Below are 26,819 nucleotides of genomic sequence, written 5' to 3'. Positions count from 1 at the left end.
CATAGCAGCAGCAACAGCAGCGGGAGCTATCATCTGATAGTTTGCTTGCAGCCGGTTCAAGTTGGCAATGTCACCCAAGCTGATTTGAGACGCAGACATTTTTGCTGACTGGAGTCAGGCTATCTTTTCCAGTTTGCTGGAATAGACACAGACACTGATTGGGTCATGCTGAAAACATTCCAGTCCTATGAAGCAAGTCTGTTTGTATATTTTAGGTTTGGCAGGACTAATGAATTAAAAATCTTGGACTCTTGACAGTTCACCGCTTTAATAATGCCTCTGATGGAAGGATTTTTTGCCCCATGAAGCATGACAACACTGTAATCCTTCGTTGTTGGAAGGGAAGAAACGGTGAAATTGTGAAGGGAAACGGAAAAGGGTGGTCCTCAGGGACTGAAAAGCCTATGGGAAGTGCAGGTAGCAGCATGTTGCCCTGACAGCTGTTTCAACTTCTCAGACCTTGTCAGTTGCTGCTATGTAGCAGGTGCAGCCTTTTCTTCTATTGAATCTTTACTCCATAAAGGCAGCGACAAGCCAAGGCAGTGGCTGGCCCTGGATTATACAAGTGCAGACACTACTAAGTGAGGTAAGGCAACAGGTGTGAAAACTGAACTAACTGATTGAGTTGTAACCACACTTAACTTGAGTTCTGTTGCAGATTTAAAAAAAATAAATAAGGAAGGATCATTCAGTTTCACAGGCAATTGAACTGAAGAACTGTTTCCTTGGGATTTTTTTTTCAAATTGAAAGCTTTTAGGTTTCATCAGGAGAGAGGGGAAAGGGATATATTTGAGGCAATTCTTTTTAATTTATCTCACTGATGATGTTCACACAGAGAATGTTGTGAATGAACTTTCTGTCCTTTCTTTGCATAGATTCATTTTGTTTCATTCTCTGAGAGGAAGACCTTTTGGGATTCTTTGGTAAAGTACAGAGAAAACTATATGTATGTATTGTGTACAGGAAAAGTAGTTGCCTTTCTGAAAAGTGGAAAACCAAATGTTTTAAAAGAAACTTACATTACCAGGATAAGAGAATGGCTTTTTAAAACAAATGGCTTTGCTACAAGCACATTTTAGCTTTGTACTCAAAATCCTTGTGCTTTTTAACATATAAATTGTTTCATAGCTTGATCACTTTTTAACATGCCTTTCGTGCATTGTTCCAAGCTATCCAAAGGATGAACACAGGAGACTCGTGGAGGGAAAAGTGATGATGTTGGTTTTCCAAATATATAACCTTTCTTTCATTCATGCTTTCTGTCTGTTTTGCAGTAGGTTAGTTTGGTCACAATACTATGAGCAATAAATTATAATTATGTATTTTTACCATCTCAAATGCTTTTGTGATTGTAAAGAAGAGAAAATAAAGCAGTACTGTATTTAAACTCAATAAGAAGATTTAATCATACATGTATAGATATGATTTTAAATAATTGATAGTAAGCTAAGTGATGCATCAATAATATTTATTATGCAGTTTTAATAGCCTAGTAGTTAAGCTAAAGAATATGGATGTAAGTTTGGTTTATTTGCATTGACTAAGGTATAACTTGAGTTCCCAAACCTTTATATGTAACTCTAAAGATTTTGGCAAGCTCTCTTCAGAACTAACACTGTTACAACCTGTGTTTGTGTAGCTATTAGCAGATTTAGATATTGCTGTGATCATCTTACAGCATCTGAGAGATATGGGACATATCATAGAACTTCTCACAGCAAACATCTTTCAAAACAAACAATGTACTTACTGCTTGTGCTTTAGTAGACCAGGTACACTAACTTTGGTAATTTAGGGTATTGCATTTTAATAGTCTAAATGGGTCACTTTGAGGTTGAACACAATTTGTTCGATGTGTTAGACTTCCGGAGCCTGCAAATTGCATTAGTGTGTCATCCTGAAATGAATGACAACACTCCTTGGCTTAAGCACATGTTTAAATGCTTTTCACAACTAGGATAGTGTTACAGTCGCTAGATAAATGCTGAAAGAACAAGGTACATTGGAAAATAGATGTGGGCTGGCCAAATATATGCCTACTACACAGCATCCTATGCTGTTAGAGAATGGTGTTAAGGATGTTTTTTTGTGTGAACTAGTTCTTGCTATCAAATGTTTTTTTAAGTGCTTCAAAAAATAAAATATAAAATACAGTGGCCATAAGACTGCAAAGTCCAGACTTTCCGAAAGTTCTTGCAGTTTTACGAGCTGCATTTAATTTTTCCAGGTGAAATGTTAAAGGTGAATCTAGCCATTCTGCACTTTCTGAAACAATGTGTGAACCAAAATTTGGAGATTCTTCTCCAAATTTTGCAATGCAATTCTGCAGCTTGTGCACAAAAATGCATATATTAGGGTAAAGTAATGAAAATAACATACAAAACTGCATTGTAATAGGGAAAATTGCTTTGCAGAATTATGTGTATTAGTCAAAATTGCATAGAAAAATAGACTTTTACATTTGAGTGTTTTGTCACAAATTGATAGGAAAATGTGGAGCTGAACTTAAGATTGGAAAAATGAGAAACTAAAATTGACAGATTCTCCCATCTCTACCAGTGATGTTTGAACAAACCAGTCCCCTGCTATTACATTAAAAATATAGCATTAGTAGGGACGTGGGTGGCAGGGACACGGGTGGCGCTGTGGGTAAAACCTCAGCACCTAGGACTTGCCGATCGCATGGTCAGCGGTTCGAATCCCCGCGGCGGGGTGCGCTCCCGTCGTTCGGTCCCAGCGCCTGCCAACCTAGCAGTTCGAAAGCACCCCCGGGTGCAAGTAGATAAATAGGGACCGCTTACCAGCGGGAAGGTAAACGGCGTTCCGTGTGCTGCGCTGGCTCGCCAGATGCAGCTTGTCATGCTGGCCACGTGACCCGGAAGTGTCTTCGGACAGCGCTGGCTCCTGGCCTCTAGAGTGAGATGAGCGCACAACCCTAGAGTCTGGCAAGACTGGCCCGTACGGGCAGGGGTACCTTTACCTTTATAGCATTAGAAGGAGGCAGAGCAATGAGTTGTTTTTTCCACCAGCTAAATGCCATACTAACTACAGGACAGGCCAATGGCAGAATATAAATGCACCTTGCTTACATTGCTGAGTATGTAATTTACAACTGACTCAGTAGATTTAATTCTTTGTTAGCCACTTTGTTAGCAGTGAAGTAGTATTAGATTTGTGGGAAAATCTGGTATCTGTATACAAATCGCAGGGTTTCTGAACAAATCACTCTCTGACCCAGTAATCACATTTTCTGGAATGGTGCTCCAAATGGTGATAATCGGCTGCAATGAGCAAGTAAGTGGCTGGCTTCAAACTTAGTAAACTTATTTTATCATGGGCTCATTTAATGTAGAATTAAAACAAGTTAGTTGCACTCATGAAATCTGTTAGGTTACAGCCATATCTGTTTGTCTAAAAAATTACAGTGTAAGCATCAGAACACCTGGTTTAGTAGTATTTTAGCTGGCTTTTTAGAGTTGGGGGGAGTATCTCTGAACTGTGGGCCAATCTTGGTCTGCTGGGGGGATCTAAGTTAGCCTGTGAGGCCATCTTTCACAAACCACATCCACCAGCTGGTGTCACTTGGCTGGAAGGGCAGGGTAAATCCTGTATGTAGTAGGGAACAGGAGCACACAACTGAGCAGTGCTCAGTTTGGCAGTATTCCATACAGCCTCCTTCGTTCAGGAAGGGGTTTGCATTAAAACTTCAGCTAAATAAAACAAATGTGTCCCCCCCCTTGTTTAGCAGGAGTTTCTATTCAAACAAAAGGAAGGATTGCATCAAAGGCCCTGCTAAAATGGAGGAGGGAAACCTTAGTTTTAGCAGCACCTTGAACCTGACATCATGGTGTCATCAGGTGGTTGCTGTCCAATCTGGATAAGGGTGTGGCCCATGGAGCTCGAAAGGTTTCCCTGCCATGTTTTAGAGGATGCAGGACAACTCATTTACAGTGGTACTTCAGGTTACATACCCTTCAGGTTACAGACTCTGCTAACCCAGAAATAGTGCTTCAGGTTAAGAACTTCACTTCAGGATGAGAACAGAAATCGTGCTATGTCAGCGCGGCGGCAGCGGGAGGCCCCATTAGCTAAAGTGGTGCTTCAGGTTAAGAACAGTTTCAGGTTAAGAACAGACCTCTGGAACGAATTAAGTACTTAACCCGAGGTACCACTGTATATTCGTCTAGATATACCAGTGATCTGACCTATTGCAAGATAGCATTGTATATTAATACTGCCATTTTTTTAAAAAAAAATTAATACTGCCAGTTTGTAAGCAAAACCCATTTGTAAAGCAATGGGCTGTTTTGTGCCAAAGAATTGTTTCCCTGACTTTTTCACTGTCGTTTTGTTTAATGGGTGTTCTCCACTACCTTTGTTGATCAATCTTTGGTTGTTTTTAAAATGCCTTAAATTGCACAAAAACCTGTAGAAATATCTCAGATGATAATGCTTAGAAAGGACTGGTCACAGATCAGTTATGCATTTCCACATGCCTACACCCAGTTTGTAGACATATATAATTGCACTAAATCCTGCATTGTCCTAGGAAAAGCCAAGAATGGCAGCCAAATACAGTGAGTTTCTCTGAAAAATTGTCTTGGCTAGCAATTGTTCAATGGAAGACTTGGATTTGCCTGGAAATATATATGATTCCTGTGCGCTGCCTCTCTCTGCACATTGCGCACCTTATATGTGAAAGAATAATTACAGGGAATTTACTTGCAGGTAATTATGCTTTGCAATATTCCTGAACGTGAGAGAGGATTACATCAGAGAAGTTATGAAGATATTTGAAGAACATTAAAATCACATTGCATTGGCTTCTCAAGACCCATAAAATATGCAATATTTATATTTTGCAGCTGGAACACATAAGTAAACGCATAGGCTCAAGTGCCCACATGATCACCACCGCAAGGGTACCTGCTGATAAACCGATACGAATTGCCTTCAGTCTAAATGACTCCACAGGTAAAATTCAAATTTATTAAAGGTTCTTTGTCCTGGTTGTCCATTATTGCCACAAATTGGCACTTCAGTGTCACAGTTTGATTTTTCTTTGGTGTTTGAAATGATTTGGTCTCCATATTATTATTATTATTATTATTATTATTATTATTATTATTAAATTTATATACAGCCCTAAACCTGGAGGTTTCATACATCCATCAAGTTGTTATAATCTTATTAGCAAACCTGTTTCGTTGAAATTGTTTATCAGGGCTCTTACTTGCAACAACAATAGAAAGACACAAGCCTAGCACAGCAACAGGCCAACGAACATTACAGAATTCTAGGTGGATCTTTAGAAGGACAACAGAGAGAGAGAGAGAGAGAGAGAGAGAGAGAGAGAGAGAGATAGTGTGTATGAAAAAAACAAGATTGGGTAAAAAAATACCTTCCTGACCAAATTGAGGGAAGCTCTCAGGAAACAGCTGGATTGTATGTTCCCTCAGAAACAAAAGAAGTAAAAAGTTGGTTGACATTGTTCTTTATATTACTGCTGACTATTTGTTTAGTTTTGCAGCCTAAAGTGCAGGGGGGGGGGGAGAGTTCTGCCATGTATGTGTTATACTCCCTCTGCATAATTTATGTGGAAAAGTTGTGTATGACTTAGTTTTCTGAAGGTTTTATAATAATTGCTGCATTAACCATTGGTGTCAATGACTAAGATTAATTTCAGGTCCTGAAAGGACTCTTGTATCTTTGAGCCCCTGTGAACGAAACTGCATTTATTATTATTATTATTTATTATTTACACCCCATCCATCTTGCTGGGTTTCCCCAGCCACTCTGGGGATAAAATATCAAACGTTAAAAACTTCCCTAAACAGGACTGCCTTCAGGTGTCTTCTAAAGGATATGCCATTTGGTGTTTTGTTCTTAGTTGTGAAATGTTTGCTTTTTGTTTAGACTATAAGCTTCAAGGCTCAGTAGAGTGACTGCTGCAGGCAGCAGATGCTCCTGGGTGGGAAGGTGTTGGACAACAGAGCTGTGCATGCTGCTGACCTGTACAGCCCTTAACCCAGCCTTTGGGTGTAGTGCAGGATGTTGTCCCATCACCAGTGTTGAAGCATGATTCAACTGCCTGCTGGCTCAGCCCCCACCCCTGCTGGAGGGGTGGAGCGGTCACTTTTCCTTTGCCTCAAGCAGCAAAATTTTATTGGGCCTGCCCTACTTGCCAGGGAGTTGAAAAGGTCGGACCAGGAAACAGGAATTTATGAGGAGGGAGAAGCAACTTGGTTAGAGAACAAGAAACTTTAAAACTTTTGTGAAGCAAAGATGCTGAGTGGAGGTGTTGGAATATATATATATATAAGTGAGGCTGGCAAACAATGTTTAATGTTTTATCATGATTTTATATATGCTGGAAGCCGCCCAGAGTGGCTGGGGCAACCCAGTCAGATGGCAGGGTACAAATATTATTATTATTATTATTAGAGGAGAGAGCCAGAAATCAAGAGAAGCTAGGATGGAGAGTGCTGCAGAGGATCCACAGTGCAAGAACTAAGAAGCTGGGCTGAAAGTGAGGCGGCAGGGTGTTGCACTGCAGTGGACTAGAATGAGCAAAAGAAATGGCTTTTTGGTCATGGGTAAAGCAGGGAAATAGGCTAAACAAGTTTAGGTGGCTCCCCCCCCCCCATTGCTCTTATGGTTAACGGCTAAATCTGTTTTAAAATTTATTTTGCTCTACCCCAAACCATTATTACAACAACAGAGTTGGCAGCTTGACTAAACTCTACAGCAAAGATGGGAACCAGTGGTGGTCCTGAGGTTGTTGAATTACACTTCTCATGTCCGTGACCATTGGCCATGCTGGCTGGGGCTGATGAGAGTTAGAACCCAACCAGTGGTTCCCCACCTCTGTAGACTATAGCTCATTGGTGATGGAGCACATCTTTGAATTCAGAAGGTACCAGGTTCAATTCCTGGCATCTTGAATGAAAAAAATATTGGGTGGCAAGTAATGTGAAATACCTTGTGCTTAAGACCTGAGAGAACTGCAGTCAGAGTATGCAACTCTAGGCCATATCAGCCAGCTCAGACCATGAGAGCAATCAGGAGAGCTTTGCTTGTAGTCCTGCCAGCGAGTATTGCTCTCGGTATTTGAATGGTGGGCAGGGCCTTCTCAGTAACTGCACCCTGATTTTGGAACTCTCTCCCTTTAGAGGCATGGATGGCACCATCATTGCTGACCCTCTGTCATCTAGTCAAGTCTGTTCTCTGAGGCTTTTAGACGAGTTGTGTAGCTAAGGTTGCCATATTTCAAAAAGTGAAAATCTGGACGCAAAAGTTGTTGAAACAAAAGTAAGGGTTTTTGAAATAGGTTGTTGAGCTGGGCAGTGTTGGGCACTGTTTCTGGGCCAAATCCAAGCTCCCCTTTTCTGCATTGTTTATACTGGTTGCTTTTATTTTAAAATGTATCTGGTTTTCATCTTTCTTTTTATTGTTAAAAACCACTTTGAGACTTTGGATGAAAAGCAGTCTAAAAATCATATAAATAATTTAAATTTAAAGAATTGGGTAAAGTCTGACCTGTCCAATATAATGCAGCTTTCTATGCTTAAAATGTTCTTCATAAAGTGTATGGAATTGGATATATACTACTGATGGCGATCCCAGGTTCAATCCATGGCATTTCCAATTCATATACAATTAAATTAAGGTAAAGGTAAAGCGGGGAGTGGGTGGTGATATGGTCTAAACCATCGAGCCTCTTGGGCTTGCCGATCGGAAGGTTGACGGTTCAAATCCCTGCGACGGAGTGAGCTTCCGCTTCTCTCCCACTTCTCTGTCCCAGCTCCTGCCAACCTAGCAGTTCAAAAGCACACCAGTGCAAGTAGATAAATAGGTACTGCTGCAGCAGGAAGGTAAATGGCGTTTCCTTGCACTCTGGTTTCCTTCACGGTGTCCTGTTGCTCCAGAAGCAGTTAAGTCATGCTGGCCACATGACCCAGAAAGCTGTCTGTGAACAAACAGTGGCTCCCTTCGGCCTGAAGCGAGATGAGTGCTGCACCCCATAGTTGCCTTTGACTGTACTTAACTATCTAGGGGTCATTTACCTTTACCTTTTTTACCACTATTAAATTGTTTAAAATATTGTGTTAAAGTTATATGGGCTTCTTTAGTTGCCAAAAGAAGTATAATATCCAGTATCCTTGTCAAAATGCTTTATAACTACCCAGTTAAATGTTCTTAGAGCAGCTGTGCTACCAATGTGACTTGAGTCATGTTTGTCTTTCCTTTTGGCCATTCACTGTGACCCAACTTTCTTCTTTTAGAATATTTGGTTTGATTTTTAAAAAATGCACAAAGGGTTCTGTTGCGAAAAGTGAAACACTTGCAACTGACAATAAAGATGTTGCATAAAATTCAGAAAGTAACAGCCCTTATCATAAGCTTGCTTACTGAGGACTCCAGTGTTAATTATGAGAAGGTAATTAACATGACCAATATTTAAATAGCCACCCTAGGAGTGACAGAAGGATTAGAACCACAGTGCACAACATGTAAGGGATTTAACCCTTTCTCCTCATTACGGTCCTGAAGAAAATCCCATCAGCACCAATGAGTACTAGGGCTGGAGGAGATTTTGATTGGGACCATGAGATAACCTCCCCTCCATGTGCTATTTAATTTTTTTAAACTGTCGATATTAATTGCTTAGGCACAATTAGCATCACAACTAGTTGAGGCTTCTGAAAATAGACCTAACAGCTGTAGAGAAGTAGAGCAGACGTACTTTCATCTCTTTGGAATCAAACCTTTTATTTGTGGGGGGAAATAGTTCTACTACTTGTGGGTAGTGCTGATTGGCTATTGGTCATTACATCACAGGGAGCACTCCTCCCCAGCCCCTTGAGAATCCTCTGAGCAGCTTCTGTGAAAAGAACTATTTTGAAAATGTTTTCTTTAAAACAATTGTGCAAAGGATTAAAACACATATTGGTAAACATAAATGTAGTACTTTAAAAAAAAGCAAAGAAAGCTTGCACCTAGGGATGGATAGATTTGTAAATTTTGGATTCTCTCAGTTTCCCATTTTTCCAGTCTTGAGTCAGTTTCTCTGCAGTTCTGCATCAGCTTGTGATTTATTTATTTTTTAAAGTTCTCATGAAAATTCATCAACATTTTAGTGTGAATTTCTCCAGATATGCACATTTTTGCAAGCAAATTTACCTAATGCCATGCATTTTTGAATGTTATTTTAACTAATATGTTCATATTTATGCCCACTGTCCCCTAATACACACATTTCTTACACATTATTCGGTTATAGAACAGCACTGCAAAATTTGGAAAAGTGAGAATTGCGAGTGAAAGCTGTGTTTCAGTTTGCATACTGTAATTTAGGGCTTATCCACACTTAGCTTTGGCCCCACTCTTTCCAGCCAGAGGTCCACGCCTTAACTCTTCATGTCTCAGTATTTTTTCTTTTGTCCTGAGCTTTCCCCATGAAAGCCCACTCTTTAAAGTTGAATTGGAGCAAATGTCAGTTCGGGATTTCTGTGGATTGACATTTGCTCCAACTGAGCTTTAAAGAGTGCATTTTCACAGGGTAAACTCTGGAGAAAAAAGGGGTATGCTTGGATAGTAGAGGTAAAGGACCATTAGGTCCAGTCATGGCCGACTCTGGGGTTGTGGCGCTCATCTCGCTTTATTGGCGGAGGGAGCCGGCGTACAGCTTCCGGGTCATGTGGCCAGCATGACTAAGTCGCTTCTGGCGAACCAGAGCAGCACACAGAAATGCTGTTTACCTTCCCACTGGAGCGGTACCTATTTATCTACTTGCACTTCAACGTGCTTTCAAACTGCTAGGTTGGCAGGAGCAGGGACCGAGCAACGGGAGCTCACCCTGTCGCGGGGATTCGAACCACCGTCCTTCTGATCGGCAAGTCCTAGGCTCTGTGGTTTAACCCACAGCGCCACCTGCGTCCCCGTGTGCTTGGATACGGAGCTTTAAATTGCAGACTATGCCTGGAAGGAGCGGAGAAAAGGTAAGTCTGGATAAGCCCTTTGGGAGTTCTGCATTAAAATGTCAACCCAACTGCAATTATCCCCCATACCTACTTGCAGTCCACCTGGAACACTGGCTGGAAGAGCAAGTCTGGTGTCTGACTCAGCAGCTGACTTGATAGAATTAGTATTGGTATCCAAATTCCAATACCAAGAGGAAGCTGGATTGACCACTGTAGCTGAAAAACCAGCTGCAACTCTACTTTTAAACTATTAGGTCTGTCTTCACTGACACTTCTTGCCAAGCATGCTTAGAATTGCAGGTTTAGGACTTTTCCAGACTCTTCATGGACATCTGTAGGAATCTTTCCAGGACCAGGCAAAGCATATACATACATAACTGTTTCTGGCAGACCTGGTGGCAACAAGGCTTAGACACCAGGTCCACTAAGCTGGGTAGACCTGGCCTCTGAAAAACCATACCAAATCTAATCCTTCAGTGTTTCCCAGTAGGTATCTACTGCTCCTCAACAGGTAGACCTGGTGTCCAGATGACATCCCACAGTCTATGGTGAAAGCTGTTAATTTTGTCCCTGGCTCCTTTTACGTCTCCAGCTTTTAATTGCACTGGGTAGATTCACTACTGCCCAATTACAGCTACATTAAAATCCTGGATTTCTGAATTAACAACAATAATAATACCTTTAACATAGGAAAGATTATTTCCAGCCATACTTGTTTTTATTTCTTGAAAGAATTTAGTTGGCCAAAGAAACAATAGATGTATCACAGTGTGATATTAGTGTGCCATTTGATATCATATCACATAACATGCATATAAATAAGCCAGAGATATTTTGATTAAACCAGATGCAGGAAGAATAAAGCCTTGAGCCCACACCAAACCCACCAAAGCTTTCCCCTTAGCCCAAGCAGTCTCATGCTGCCTTGTGGCAACCAGCCAGGGATCTAGTCATTCCATTCTCATTCCAGGAGAAAAGGAGAATGTCACCACTACCCAGCTGTCCACTCTTGACATTCTGCTATAGTAATATTTGATGGTCCTTCCTCTTTTGTCCGCTGGTATGATCCCAGAATACAAAATACATGTTCTGACTATCTCAGTATGAACTGTATTGATGTTGCATTTTTAGTCCCCTGTCCCTATAAAATACATGCAAGTGGCAGTCAGGAAAAGATCAGGCCTCTGTTTGCAAGTACTGTAAGAATAACAGAATCATATAATTGTATTGTTGGAAGGGACGGTCATCCATTCTTGAGATGGGAAAATGCATAGAAGAACTTGACTTCAACAGGCAACAGCACAAACCGTGTTCAAGCCCACTGAAGTAATGAGCTGAAGCAGAGAGTTGTACTATGTGAAACCGTAAAGTTCTGGAAGGTTTTATCTGCATACTGTTGTCCATACATACATACATACATAATTTTATTTGAATGCCGCCTTTCCATAGTTCAAACCATGCTCAAGGAGGCTTACAACATAAAAAATACACAACTGCAACATAACAAAAGTAGTCAGAAACAATAAATAAACGTTAAAAAGTAGACAATTAAACCAAACAATTTTCACCTAAATCACAACAAGATCTATAAAAAAGATACAAAAAACCAGCAGGAACAACCCTACCCCCCCAAAAAAACCCCAAACACCCCAGCCCAAGACTATAGCTAGTGTTTATCTATGACCTTTATGGGTCTTGATCCCTTATTTTTAGGGGAAATGGATGCAGTCATTAGGCTTAGACTTAATGGAATCACTGTGTCATTTTTATTTTTATTTTGAGATTATCTGTAAAACTGTGAGAAAGTACTAAGCTGAACTTCATGATTCCCTAAGTCCAGTGGCATTTAGTGCTGTCATTCAATGGGCTGCTATCCAAGGAGGCAGCTTCAGACTTGTCACAACTGTACATTACATATTTGATGTGGTCAAATATGTGGTCATGTGATGGATGAAGCCCTAAAGGTGATTCCATGTACAGTAAAATCATTTGTGTCAGAGCTACCCTAGGTCCCAGCTCACAAAGGACCAACGCTGCTTCGTTGTTAAGTACAAAGTCTTTATTGAAGTTCAGTTTCACTTCCAAAGCCGCAGCGCGCAGCTCTACGTCTCAACCGTTAGACCGCTGATGCTCCGTCTGAGTCTCCTCCCCCTTGACACCAATTTAAGATTCTAGCCTTGCTCCACCTTTTCCGCTGCTCTTTCCTCCTCTGGGTCCGCCTGCCCGCCGGGGTCTCGCCCTTTCTAGCCTCCTCTGAGGCTGATTCCCCTGAGCCTTCTCCCTCCCTCCGGCGGGCTTTAGGAGCTGGTTCCCCATCCGGGTCTCCTGCTGTCCCGCGCGCCTGCACATTTGAACTTGGCGCGCGCGCCCAGCCAGCAGCTTTCCCCCTGACCGTTTCACTGCTGCTGTCACTGCTTCCCCCTTCGGGGGGGCTAGCTGCAACTGACCTCCCTTCCGTTCCTCCACTCTCCGATGGAGGCGTGGTCAGCCCTGACTCCCTCTCTGGAGGAGACGCTGGCCCTGACGCATGTGACTCTTCCCCCCCACTACGCTCTGGTGGGGAAACTGGTCCCGATCCTCCACTGCTGTTTTGGGGTTCCCCTCTGGCTCCTTGTTTCTGGTGCGTCCCCCCTGGACCCCCCTTGCCCTGACCATCGGCGCCCCCTTCTGGGAATCTTCTGATTCGCTGGAGAAGCTCATGGAATCTCTCGGGCCACTGTCATACTCCCCTACGCTGCCCTCGGATTCTTCCCCTTCGCTCTCCAATTCCTCTCTCCCCATCGCTCCTGCTCCTGATTCCCTGACAATTTGCAAAGAGCTGCAACCCTACGCAGACCCCACCCCCACCCCCCTGAGCAAAGCATATCCGTTTCTTCCACATTCTCTGTTTCTATTGTAGAGCCTATGCTCTACAGGGGTTGGGAACTTTTTTCAAAAGAAGAGCTGCATTCCCATCTGCGCAGTCTTCCCAAGGGCCACACGCCAGTGATGACCAAGGTCAGAGGCAAATGTCAAGTTTCACCTTGTACATCAGGTTGGTTTACACACACACACACACACACACACACCTCTATCTTCCATCCATACAACCAGAGTTCAAAGACACATTCCAGCCAGACAAAAACACCCAAGGAGGTTGCGAAGTAGGGCTGCTGAGAGCTGTGGCCTTAGGAGAGTGGGTGGACTGAGGGTTAGATAGAGGTGCCTGGGGGGCCATATTTGGTACTCGGGTCCCCCCTTTCTTTAAGTAATTGACCATATATATGTTTGTATAGATGGGAAACAAATATAAGCATGCACGTTTTTTCTATGCTTTACATCAGCTGATGATGTAGTCTGCCTCTTAATAATTGTTAAGATTTCAAAATAATAATTTAAACTTGTTTTCTTTTCAGATGATACACCCCCTGAGAATGCTTTTCCTTTGGCTTTTCCAGATTTAGAAAAGCAGCTCCAGGTGACTCTTTTATTTAATACAAAAATCCATAGTGTGAACTACGATTATTTATAACTATCAAAAATAGACTTCTGCTGTTGTAGTGAGTGATTGTCAATGTATGTACTCAAACTATAAAAATGAAAAGCATGGAAATATAGGCTGTTAGACTTTTAAAATATGCCCTTGTGAGTTCCAAAACCTCCCTCTTCTCTTCACATAGAAAAAGACCATATGTTTGGCAAGTTGATAATGCTTTATTTACAAACTCTCCAAACTCAGGTTCATGTGCTTTTCCATGCAGCATTTGGGAAAGTTGCACAGGCAGTAATATTCTTAAATTATACTATTGGTATAGGAACTTAAGAGATGCTTGTTAGAGCCACATTAAGCTTCTCTGAGCTTCTCTGGTAGACTGAGGTACAACAGTAGGCTTGATTACCTTTCACCCTAAGTGAGGAGAAGTGACCTAGCCAAGCCTGGCAGGACAACTTACTCTGTGGTATTAACCCCTTCATGCATTAATTAGACTTAAGTATGTTGGTCACATGAGGCTGATTTTCCCACATTTATAAAGTGAAATATTTCTTCCTGAGACAATGGGAGGCCTTCAGGCAGCAAAGAACAAAGAAATTCATTCCACCTTGAGCAGTGTTAGGAGGTGATTTAATTTTGAAGCAACCTTTCCAGACACCTCAAAAGATACCTTTCATCTGACTCAAACTCTTTGTTTTCTTTCTCATTCCCCTTTGGATCTTTCTCCCAGCCGCCATATATCTCCATCTCCATCTTTTCACCCTAAGAGGCAGCAGATGGACGCTGTAAAGTAGTTCTGTGCTGAAATCTGTGCCCTGATTTCTACACACACACACACACACACACACACACACACACAGAATCATCAGTGAAAGAGGCTTCCAGTGTTCTGCCTCATTATCAGGGCACTTGAGAATTTCTCTAGAATGTCTGTTAGCTTACCTTTTCATTGTGAGGGGGCCAAGGGTGCTGGGTGAGTTATTCTTTCCAGTAAATATTTCTCCAGTACTCTGCATTCTCCCAAGCTGCCTGCACTTCCTGATCTAAAAAGGCACATGAGAGAAGTTACTCAGGCTAGCTTTCCTGGAGCTTAGGTGAAGCACAGGCACCCAGGAAGTCTGCAAAATGCAGTCCTCTGATGAGATGATGTGCAGAATGAAAGAAAGGATACTTCACACACCTCAGAAGTGAGGTGCTTCGCATCACCTATGCAAATTTTACTGAAATCAACTCTCCCCTTTTATAATTTTTGGACACAGTTTCTTTTATCATTGATCAACAGAGAATAGTTTTAAAAATGCAGGAGAAATTCTTGGTTCCACACTAGTTTAAAGGTGAAAGGAGAAGAAGGCGAGGGACAGAATCTTTCACCCACCCAAAATGTCAGTCCAAGAAGGGTGAACTGCCATTTTTATTTTTTAAGAAAAAGTAGATGGAGCTGCAATTCAGCTCATGAATTTTACAGTGCAGTCCTATGTATATTTACACAGAAGGAAGTTCTGTTGCAGCTGTAGTTAAACAGTGTCTTTTCTTCCTTCCACATTTTAGTACTGAATCCAACCCTTCTGCAGTAGGAGAAATGTTGCATAAAGTTAATAATGATGAGCAGGAAAATGGAGAAGCCCTGAGGTCCGGAAAGGCAAGGGGTTTCCCTTTAGGAACTGAATCAGTGGTCCATTAGTTAACATTTATAAGGGGAAGTGAATGGCACTGTTACCAACACAGTGCTTGTGGTTATATCTGCAGTGTATGCATGCTAATACCAGTCAGCTATGTATATATTGTATGCTGCACTATGCAAGCAAGAATAAGATTTAACAGTTTTAAAATTATCCTTACCAGCCAGGTATAATCTTGTAAATTTGCAGAAGGCTTGGAGAGACAATAAAGTTTCCTGTCATCAACCTTTTTTATATTGTTGAACTAGGAGCAGCCTAATAAATTTACATAAAAAACATGTCCCAGTAAGGACAAGAACTTTGCTGAATATAGACGGCTTGAAGTACATGTTCAAGTGCGTCACTGGAATAAGAACACAGATCGAGACTGAGATCATGCATCTAGAAAAAGAAAGAATGCACTTTCCACATTTGGTTATTTTCAGCAAAGGACCTCTGCTCTTTTCTCTTTCCTTAAATAAAATCTAGACTGGAAGCTTTCTAGCAAACATTAGTTCAAAATGTGGAAATTCTGCTACCCCACCTGCCATCAGTTTGGTCCCGCTTGCTCCCCTTAAAGCTGCCTGGTCAAGATGTTACAGTGACAGTAGGCATTTTAACCAGCTGTCTGTAGACTTTGCAGTGTGATGTTCTCTTTGCTGGCTCCCTTGCCTTGCACTTTCTAGTGGGTACATGAATCCTTTGGTCCCTAGGCCCCTTTCACATAACATTTCCCACCTCCCACCCCCCCATGGGTCATTTCGCATGTTACCAAGTTTCCCGCCCAATGTACACTTAAGCAGTCACTGCCTGTATGATAGCAAACATGTTTTTGCCACAAAAAACTTTGCATTTCCCAGTATTCACTTGAAATGCAGGGGCCATCACAGGTGCTCAAATATGATGGAAAAACCTTGAAATGCACATTTGTGAATGAAATAAATATATAAGAATGCATCTCTTTCAGATATGTATGCTTCTTCAGTCCACTTTATATATGACATTTAGAAATACAGAAGAAACAGGTGTATGTCAGACTTCCTCAAACTCAGCCCTCCAGATGTTTTTGGCCTACAACTCCCATGATCCCTAGCTAGTAGGACCAGTGGTCAGGGATGATGGGAATTGTAGTCTCAAAACATCTGGAGGGCCGAGGTTGAGGAAGCCTGGTGTATGTTGTAATGCAGAGCAAGTATTTTGTTCTGAATACACCAATCAGGTAAATGTGTATTCTTTCCTGTATTCCTCTTTCTTTGTTTTCTGTGCCATGGGATAGTTTTTCCTGCAAAGGAAAATAAAAAACAGCTACAGAGAAGGTGATAGATAATTAATAGACCTCTGATTTACAAGTGCTGGGAAACACAGTTCTTACATGTCTATTCCAGTACAGCATGTATAATCTAACAGTCATTTGCTGCCTTATGATCTTGTGAACTGTTCAATGCAAATTCATATGTGTTTGGAAGTATTTAAGATTTTCTGAACATGGCTTTGACACAGATGAACCTGATCAAAACAGGACAGCTACATGCTTTCCACCTCACATTTAGATCTGACTATGGTAGGGGACAGACTAAATTGGACGGGCATCTCTAAAGATACAAGATGGAGGCCACTTGAGCTATTAAAATTTCAGTAAGCAATCCATGCAAGTAGCTGACTAAAAATGACATTGGGGGAATGAGAGGCATGGAAAGAAGGAAATGACAGATTTGTTAGACAGATGGACTGCCTTTCTCTTTATAGGAGGCCAGGGGTGGATGGAGAAAGACACTGGCTGCCTAAATCCAGAATAAAAAGTTTTCTAGTTTTGGAAAGGGGATTTACTGAGAGGATAACAATAGAAACATTCATGAAAGCCTGAACATATTATAAGGCAAGTTGAGTACTGGGCACAAACCAGAAGTATGCATTTAGTTACTTTTTAAATAGCCAAGAAAACTATAGATGACCATTAATCCAAACTTGAAACCATGCACTAATTAAGCGTAACATCAAGCAACATCCCTGGCCTATGTTTATTTTCACTATCTTTGTCTCACACGAGAACCACCGTTATCAGTTCCATTTGTTCTTTTCTCTTGCCCCCAGATTTAGCTTTACATTTGGGGACACAGTCATTTGCCCCTGCTCCCTCAGCCAAAGCACATTTAGCCTCCTAAGCCCTCACCGTAGAACTATAGTCTCACATTTTCAGAATCTCTGTTATGTTTATCCTGCCCTTTGTTGCTATTTTTTAAAACCTGTCCTTAGCATTTACAAATGTCCTGGTCTTTACAGATGTCTTGTTTCCTGTCCAAAAACTAAACAGTGGGTGCTTTTATGAGCATTTCAAATCTCAAACATCTTTCTCTTCGGTTTCCTGCATCCAACAAACTGTACTAATGTTTCTTTTAGGCCCTTACCTGGTAGTGGATAATTCTTTTGGAGGAGCAGGTCATGTGTGGAGAAAACCCAGGTGGTATTCAATTAAATTTTACTCAGAGTAAAGCTATTGAAATTAATGGACCTTACTTAACCATGTTCATTAACTTCACTAGGTCTGCTCTGAGCAAAATTTAGTTCTGATCTGAAAGTCTGTGGTGTTTGCTGAACTAGACCATCCTTTGCCCACCTGATGCCCCCAAGCTGATTTTGACTGCAAGCTCCAATCCAACCCAGCTTGATCAGTCTGATGGGAGTTGTGATCCAAAGCATTTGGAGGGCACTGGGCTGGTGAAGGCTGAATGGGATTGTGGAATGCAAGCTCCACACAGCTGTTGGTAACAAAACTGGTGTTCTATGTAGGAACGTGGCAGCAATCGCCCTACCATTAAGCAGAGTGCAACTGCTTCCTCTGCTGGTCAATCCTGGCAGGTGGGGAACAGTGGCAGCCTATGGTAGGACAGATCAGTGTGTCCCAGGTAATCTGCCCTGCATCCCTAAGCTAACCTGCTACCCTCAGGTGAGTTGAAAGATGCTGTCCTGGCATCAGGGTTGAAGTAAGACAGAACTACCACTCTCACCAGCTTCTATATTTTGTCTTGTGATGTGTCTGAATACCAGGTACTGGAAACCACAGGAGAAAGGAGTGTTCATGTGCTTGGGTCTGGTTGGCCCCTGTGAGAAAATAATGTTGGACTAGATGGGTCTTTGGCCTGATACAGCAGGCTCTTCTTACATTCTTAAGTTTTTATATCCTTCATGTCAGGGAGCAAAATGTTTTGTCCCAGCCCTTCAGGGTTCTTAGAGGACTCTTGCAGTAGAGCTACTTCTAGACCAACGGAAGGCGGTCAGGAATCTAGAAGCTGGGTTAATTTATGGTGCTTAAATACAACCCACATTATTTACCCCATTGATGAGAGAAATGCACCCTGAGCCTGTTCAGGGGCACTTTGATTTATTCCTACACCTTATGCTCTAGGTCAAGAGTTGCTTAGATGGCACCTCGAGGTGCACATGCATTCACAAAGGCTTTCCTTAGTGTCCACAGGGGCCTCCTCTCGCCCCAGCTGAAATTAGACTTGAAAGAAGCATTCTATTGTAGCTAATATAATAGGTTGTGGTGTGTGCTTGGTTGGCGGGGGCATGGCAGTTTCTCCAGTTTCCCCCAGAAGCTTGGCAACTGCTGTTCTAGGTTAATTCCAGATATTGAAAACAAATGTGGGGGCTGTGTACCCTGGTGAACAGGGTACAGCCCCCACAAATTATGCCCCGTACCTTGGAAGGTGTGGCCTAATTCCTAAGGATAGGAATTTTGACTTGCCATAGTTTCCCATTCTCATAGATAATATATACACAAATCCTAGAGTATCTCTGCTCATAACTATAGCCTTTCCCTAAATGTTTATGCGCTAAGAGCTTTTGTTGTGTCCCCTCATGCAGTCCCTGTAAAAATTACTGAAGGAACAGTGATTGACTGCTTGATGTCCACTTTAACCTTTTGTATCTCCCATGGCTTTATGTGTAGCCAGTCTTTAGAAGGAAAATATTGGTGACAGAAAAGCACAGTGGCGAGAATGTCAGGTTTGGAAGTAGGTAAAACCATGTTCAGATTGAAGGAGAGAAGATGTTTAAGATCTTAACACACACACTGGACAAGGGGTATGGAAATAGCAATAATATTTACACTGAACTCAAAGAGAATTAGGGACGCGGGTGGCGCTGTGGGTAAAACCTCAGCGCCTAGGACTTACCGATCGCATGGTTGGCGGTTCGAATCCCCGCGGCGGGGTGAGCTCCCGTCGTTCGGTCCCAGCTCCTGCCCACCTAGCAGTTTGAAAGCACCCTTAAGTACAAGTAGATAAATAGGTACCGCTTTATAGCAGGAAGGTAAACGGCGTTTCCGTGTGCTGCGCTGGCTCGCCAGATGCAGCTTGTCACGCTGGCCACGTGACCCGGAAGTGTCTGCGGACAGTGCTGGCTCCCGGCCTCTAGAGTGAGATGAGCGCACAACCCTAGAGTCTGTCAAGACTGGCCCGTACGGGCAGGCTACCTTTACCTTTTTTACAAAGAGAATTACAAGCAGGCATCTGCTTCTTTGTTGTAGCGTTATCATTTATTTATGTGAAATCTTCTGCCATTCTTCTTTTAGTGAACTCTTATTGAAGTGACATATTGAAGGTTAGCGAAAATACTATGCCATTTTAAAAGGCTGAATGCAAGTATGAATGTGCTGTGCCACTCCCAACAGAGTGACTCCAAGTATTTTTCGCCACAAATAGAGGAGCCTAAAAAGAGGGAGCAGGGTTAGAAATAGATTCTCTTTTAGATCAGAGGAATGCTGTGTGCTTCTCAACTGGGCAACAAACTGAGTCAAGATGAATGAAAAAAGTATTTTCTTTTTCTACTTAAGCAGCTTGTTGCTGTATAGTGAGAAGTTTACTTACCCTTTTCAAAGTGTGTTACACACAGTCCATGGTAACAGACAAATTGTGGCCACTGATTTTTGTCTGCTGCTCATTAAGGTGCTGCTCATTCAAAGGCACAGAAAGATGTCTCCAGAATAACTACTGAATGATGATCTAGATCGTATCAGAATATTGGGGGGTTACTCTCAGATAAGGGAGGATAGGGTTCCAGCCTTAGGCTGCAATTGTATGTATACTTGGGAATAAATCCCACTCTAGGCAGTGGAACTTGCTGTAGGTCTAGCCATGTGCAGAACAATAGCATATTATTGAAGGTCTTAACCTCCAAAAAAGATGATCTGAGGTACTTGTAGTCCTCCAGATATAGTTGGGCTTCTAACTTTCATCAGCCTCAACCAGCATGACCAATGGGAGTTGTAGTCCAACAGTACCTGAAGGCCACAGGTTTTCCCCTACACCACCATATAAAAACTAAGATTAGTTTCAGGGGTATATAATCGCCTTTTTGTGATGGAAAGAACACAACACTGCAAACTCTTCCCTGCATCTTTACATTGCAGGAGAAGATCAGTAGGAGAATAAAAGCTCTCCTTTGGCCAGATTGTCCACCAATGCTGATCTTTAGGAACTGTTGCCAAACCTACAAAGCTCCCCCCCCCCGCCGCCCACGGAATCACTGCAAAGTATTTTATAAATAAATCAATGAACCCTCCTTAGACAGTGTTGACATGCATAGGACACATTTTTTGGGGGGGTGATGTCTCCTTAAGAGAAGAATGTGTGGAATTCCTGTCTGGAAATTTCCAGAAGATTAGCAGTAAGTATGCTACCTTCTAGCTTAACCCACTTCTTGTGGTCTGAGTTTCAACGGGCAATAACTGAGAGACATATGAAGTGAACTGAGGAAGTGGTGGGTGCATCACGTAGTTCATTTTCCATTGTGCCTCAGCCTACATTGATGCAGTGAAAATGAAAAATAATGGGAACATAAAAGCATACCTCGTCAGAAGCTCGAGCAGGGGTAGGCAACCTAAGGCCCGTGGCCGGGTGTGGCCCAATTGCCTTCTCAGGAATCAGCGTGTTTTTACATGAGTAGAATGTGACCTTTTATTTAAAATGCATCTCTGGGTTATTTGTGGGGCCTGCCTGTTGTTTTTACATGAGTAGAATGTGTCCTTTTATTTAAAATACATCTCTGGGTTATTTGTGGGGCATAGGAATTCATTCATATTTTTTTCCAAAATATGGTCCGGCCCACCACATGGTCTGAGGGACGATGGACCGGCCCACAGCTGAAAAAGGTTGCTGACCCCTGAGCTAGAGGATGTGCTCCCTGAACCATGATTTGTGATACATAAACAGTTCCTCAGCAGCTGTTGGTGTCTTGCTGTCCTCATAGGGACAGAGGTTGGGTGGGGCAAGGCTGTAGCAAAATCAGGGCAGTTCTGGCAACCTGGGGAGCTCCTCCCAGCAACCCAGAACTCGCTTGACCTTACCTCAGCCACCATATTCACTCCTGTCCTGACAAGTTCTGTGCCACCAGCAGAACATCTCTTCCGCCCTCTTCATGAGCCATCACTGGGATTCTGTAGTATTGAAGAGCATGAATATGAAACTATTTGTTGCATCACTAGTTATGAGTGCAATGCCCAACCCAAGTGGTAGGGAGTTTCTCATCTTTCCCACTCCCCATCCCAGTTATTGTTGCCTGATGTACTACATCAGAATTTCAGTCTTTCCTCACTTGTCCATCTGCATCTGTTAGACTGAGTTGCCATGACCCTGAGATGCTGTAATTGTGCATCTGTAATAGTGTTCTCAAGTAGTGTCCTGGGCAGAATCATTTCCACACTGTTAAATCTAGCATTAAAAGTCTTCATGGCCTTGCTCCATCCTATCTCTTTGCTTAATCTTTGTCTTCCTTTTTGGCATTCATATCTAGTAATCCAGCAATAGATCTGTATGTCTCATTATACCCCTGTCTTTGTCCTCTCCAACTTCTGCTCCCTAGTTTCCTTTCCTCTTAAAGGAACTGGCTTCTTCTGCTCCTTAGACCTTTGAGTCTTCTCCCACAACTTTATGTGGTTCCCACCTCTCTCAGCTTTTGTGAGATAGGCAACGTGGTGCCTTTCAAATGCTGCTGGATTCCAACTCCTATGAGCCCTAGCCAGAAGGCTCAGTGGTCACCTTTGATGAAGTCTAACCATGTCTATTCCTGTGAATGTTATATATGACCCTGTGAAGGCTTTGAATTAGCGTCTTGTCCCTGTCCCCAGCTTGAAACCAAAACTCTCTGTATGTGTGACTCAGCTGTCTAATTTCTACATTTTGTTACCCGTACCCCTCCTATCCCTCTGTTTCCCCTTGTAAAAAATTTAGACTGTAAGCTGCTTGGGTCCACAGCCTGTATTTGCGCATTATGTCACTCTATAAAAATAACTTGAACATAGTTACCACTGGAGAAACAGGTATGATTACTCTGTAGAATGAAAATGTAAATTGTGAATACCAGTTGCTGGAAACCACAGGAAGGCAAGAGTGCTTGAATCCTGCTTGCTGGTTTTCCACAGGCATCTGACTGGCCACTGTGAGAACAGGATGCTGGACTAGATGGGCCATTGGTCTGATCCAACAGGCTCTTCCTATGTCCTTGTGTGAAATGCTTTACATTTGATATGATTAACAAAATGCAAGGCTGTACATGAATTGGATTGTGATATTATCTGTGTTGTAAGTCATGGGCTATGTAAGGTCATAGCCAAACCACCAGGGCTCTAGTTGTCAGAGGTATTAGCCCAGGTTTGGATTTTATATCTTTAGAAATAATTGGTCATTCTTACATTGCCTTCTGACTTCCGCAATTTAGCTTATGTGACTTTGTTGCATTATTTAATTAAATAATTATTATAAAGCCAAAGCTGTTATTCATAAATATGTTGAACGTGAATGTTCCATAGACTCAATTAGATCCTTAATACCATTTGCTAATTAATACAGTACTACTATTCTTATAACAGATGCGGAGGGTGTCTTCTTTTTTAAACTAATACTTTCACGAGGCAATGCTCCACTCATTATAAGAACACAAATGATTATATTAAAACAACATCTCAGTTTAAATTTCATTTCTGATTATTCACCTGAATGCTAAAAACCTTAAACTGTTTCCCCCTTTATGTTTATGAAGCCTCTACCTCCTTGCCATGACTCAAAGGAATCTATGCAGGTGTTCAAACAGCACTGCCAAATAGCAGAAGAATACTATGAAGTCAAAAAGGAAATTGCACTGCTTGAAGAAAGAAAGTAAGTGTGTGTTTCCTTTTCTAAATAACTGTCATATACTCAGAAAGGTAACATCTGCATGAAGAATTTCTGCGTTAATCAAAGAGGCTAGTTAAAATTAAATGAGTGACATCTAACTAAGTTATGCTTAGAGTAAACTAGTTTATTTAAATGGGTCTTCTCTGAATATGACTAACACAGGATATCATTCAGAGAGGGGGGGGCAGAGAGAGGGAGAGAGATTTCTTGTATTCCTCCCAAGTGTGTTATTTCTTTTTCTGCATTGTCTGTCTACATTGCAAGCTTAAAGGTTAAATTCACAGAGGCATCCATAGGCAAGAGAAAAGCAATAATAGATTCATGTCCTGTGACCTGGAGAGGTTGGGGATGCATATCATTCATGGAGTTTGACCTTACCTGTTTTGCTGTTTTGAATATGGAGTCTTGGCATTGTCAACCAATACCATCTGGTCAAAAGATTATTTGGATCTAAAAATTGCCATCTAACACATTGACTTTCAAGACAATATAATGTTCTGTGGGTGGTTTTGGCCCACGTATCTGATGGCCTTGGGTATCAGGCTATCTTGTCATATCACTTCCCACTACGGTTGCTAGATCACTCTTCTTTTGATATTTTGTCTGAAATCTTGGAGAATTGTTGCCAGTCTGCACAGACAATATTGAACTAGATGGGCCAATAGTTTGGCTCCATCTAAATCAGCTTCCTATCTTCCTGTTTGGGAGGAGAAGATATGATTAATTGTAAAATCAAAACCAAAGGTTTGTCTAAACATTACCCATATACATGTATTCAGTTTATTCATGGAGGATTAAGCTTTCAATGTGAGTTATATAATATTTACATTTTAGATTTAACCACTTTTTAGGGTGTTCATAAGTCACAGCCAGTGTTTTTCCTCTTCCTGTTTCTTATACTGTAACTCACCCTGATACAGAAGTCTTCTGCTAGCTAAGAGTTCACAGAACAGCATTTTAATGTGTTTTCCTTCTTTTCATAGTTCTTAGGCTCCAAGCCAAAGGGACACAAAGGACATTTAAAAATCTCTCTCTTTTTCCAGAAGGGAGCTGATCTCTAGGCTAGATCAAGCTGAGAAAGAAAACATGGATGCTGCTCAGCTAACGAAGGAGTATGCAGACCTGACAGAAGAGAACCGGACACTGAAGCTGGCCCAGACGCAATGTGTCGAACAGCTGGAGAAGCTTAGAATACAGTATCAAAAGAGGCAAGGGTCATCATAACTTTGAATGAACCTGTCTGAGCCAAAAAAATCTGGGCTCCTGTTCTGTGCTAGGCAAGTGTTCCTTCCCCCTCCAAGGTTTCCTCTGATATGTTGGAACACTTCACTTGCAGAATATGCAAATGTCTAAAATGGATTTAATGCTTGCCAGCCACTAGCTTAATATGTATATTTTTATTTGTTATATAATAGATATTTTATTTCAAGGAACATAATTGAATGCTTATCTATCCCCATTATATGTTCAAATGGATCAGTCTGAATATGTTTCTTCCAATTTTAGGAAGATACAAGCACACTAGAAACTGATTTGAATAGTCTCTGTGTTGGGAAGTGGACCATACTAAGGCATATTAGTAGGAACACTGTTAAATATGGGAAACACGGGAGCACACGCCTGTTCTTTCATGAACCTAAACAGCTTATGGGAGAAAAACTAGTTCGTTTATCTGACAATATGTGCCAAAGGGCAATCATACACTGAATAACTTTTAAAAACTAGTAACCTGGCACCTCAATCACTTTCTTTAAATAACTATTGCTGTAATCCTATACAAAGTTACTTGGGACTAAGTCCTATTATGCTCATTGGGACTTTCTTCTGAGTAGACTTGCATAGGAACACACTGCAAATTGGAAACAGTGATTTGTACAACTCTGATGTGGCAAGGAAATGGAAAAGTGCACATTTCCTTGTACAGTACTGTACCACTCTTAACGTTTTCCTTGAAAGTGAGCCCCATTGATCTTAATCTTACCTTAATGAGCTTGTAGTCCTTCTAAGAGGACGTCCTATAGATAATTCAGTGACAGGACTTGCTTTTCAATATAAGTTTGCTCAGAATCAGAATGTTTATGTAATCCAAATTAATAATAATAATTTTATTATTTATACCCTGCCCATCTGGCTGAGCGGCTTACAGCACATATAAAAACATAGTAAAACATCAAACATTAAAAACTTCCCGATTAGGGCTGCCTTTAGATGTCTTCTAAAAGTTGTGTGGTTCTTTATCTCCATGACACCTGAAGGGAGGGCGTTCCCCAGGGAAATAATAACCTTTTCTGTGCATGACACCTTGGATTTGTCTATGCAGACTTTCCAGGTGTGGTTCCATGCAGTGAGCCAGCTATTTGAATGTTGGTGCCATGCGCGCATACAGGTCAGCATAGGTCGGTTTTCACACACCATCTTCTTGGCTGCCTGCAGCATTTTGAGTCTGAGTAATAACAGTGTGAGAAACCAGTTTGGGTGACTTTTCGAAGCTGATTTAGTGCATCGCAAAGTCTGACTAAGAACTGGGGGCAGGAAGCCTTGTGGGAATCAGCCTATATTGCCACATAGATACATCTTCAAGCCAAAGTACATGACTTCAGATGAGATCTGTGATTGGATGTCCTGACTTTCCTTCTCATTTTTTTCGTCTTAAAAGCACTCCTATGCCTGCCCATCCCACCATTTCAATCAGGATCACGGTGCAGAGGGAGGCAAAGGCGTAACCAGATCTCATAACTGGAGATAAAGGGGCTCTTGAGAAAAGTACAATCTAAAATGTGTGTCTGTGTGTATGAGAGAGAGAAAGAGACTTTTGCATTGCCCTATGTAAATGACAGCCCTATGCATTGTCAGACAAAAATATTACTGAATTCCAGGCAATTCTGAGCATACTTTTAAATCAGATCCATTAATATTGGTGAGCCCTAGTTCTAAGTATATGCGGTTAAGATCAGGATATTAAAATTATGTGTCATCTTTTTGCAATGCAAGAAATAAAAAAGAACATGAAGATACCAGAGTGGTGAATGGTTAAGATTATATAGTTGTCATTTGGAGCCCCAATCCAGAAAGCATCACTTGGAAGTAAGTTCAGTAATGGGATTTCCTTTTGGGTAATGTGTTTAGGTTTGTGGTGTAAAAGTAGTATAGTATCCGTATCAATTTTCTAGGAGAAATAGCTAAGCATAAAAGATTAATATCAAGTATTTCCTTCCTCTATTGGTAACTCTGTTTTCATGAATCAGCTAAAAATTCTTTGTTATACTTCCATTTCTATTCATACAGTATTTTTTTCATTAAAATACAATTTTAAAAGTTACTTTGTTCCTGAATTTCCTTTCTCCTGTTGGTAAGTCGTAGGTCTGGCTGAGATGTGTGAATTGCTTATATATGATAAGGTTTTCCCTAAGTACAGTACTTTAAACTGGTAGCAATGGTTCTGGTTCATGTGCATTCTACAATGGCTCCAACTCAACTACCATAAAGTGCATTGTAAATTCTCATGAAATTAATGGTAGATTTATGGTGACTTAA

At 41.5% G+C, this 26,819-nt stretch overlaps 1 protein-coding gene across 4 annotated transcripts; it reads left to right on the top strand.

Moving 5' to 3' along the window:
* Nucleotides 1–26,604, top strand: MAP3K7CL (MAP3K7 C-terminal like). 4 transcript variants are annotated; one of them, XM_083611339.1, is made up of 7 exons: nucleotides 683–2,611; nucleotides 2,996–3,954; nucleotides 4,046–4,729; nucleotides 4,867–4,975; nucleotides 13,380–13,441; nucleotides 23,152–23,267; nucleotides 24,329–26,604. In XM_083611339.1, the coding sequence occupies exons 4-7, from the start codon at nucleotides 4,906–4,908 to the stop codon at nucleotides 24,507–24,509; spliced, it is 429 nt and encodes a 142-aa protein (XP_083467465.1). In that variant the 5' UTR covers nucleotides 683–2,611; nucleotides 2,996–3,954; nucleotides 4,046–4,729; nucleotides 4,867–4,905; the 3' UTR covers nucleotides 24,510–26,604. The 4 variants fall into 4 exon arrangements, with proteins under 4 accessions (XP_083467464.1, XP_083467466.1, XP_083467465.1 ...); XM_083611337.1 differs by lacking the exon at nucleotides 4,046–4,729 and having other exon boundaries at nucleotides 2,996–3,295; XM_083611338.1 differs by lacking the exons at nucleotides 683–2,611; nucleotides 2,996–3,954; nucleotides 4,046–4,729 and adding an exon at nucleotides 1–586.
* Nucleotides 26,605–26,819: the final 215 nt, after the last annotated feature.

The sequence above is a fragment of the Podarcis filfolensis genome, assembly GCF_964270895.1.
Source record: "Podarcis filfolensis genome assembly, chromosome: 4".
NCBI classification, from domain to species: domain Eukaryota; kingdom Metazoa; phylum Chordata; class Lepidosauria; order Squamata; family Lacertidae; genus Podarcis; species Podarcis filfolensis.
The sequence above is the reverse complement of the archived record's forward strand: the minus strand, read 5'-3'. Positions and strand labels throughout refer to the sequence as shown.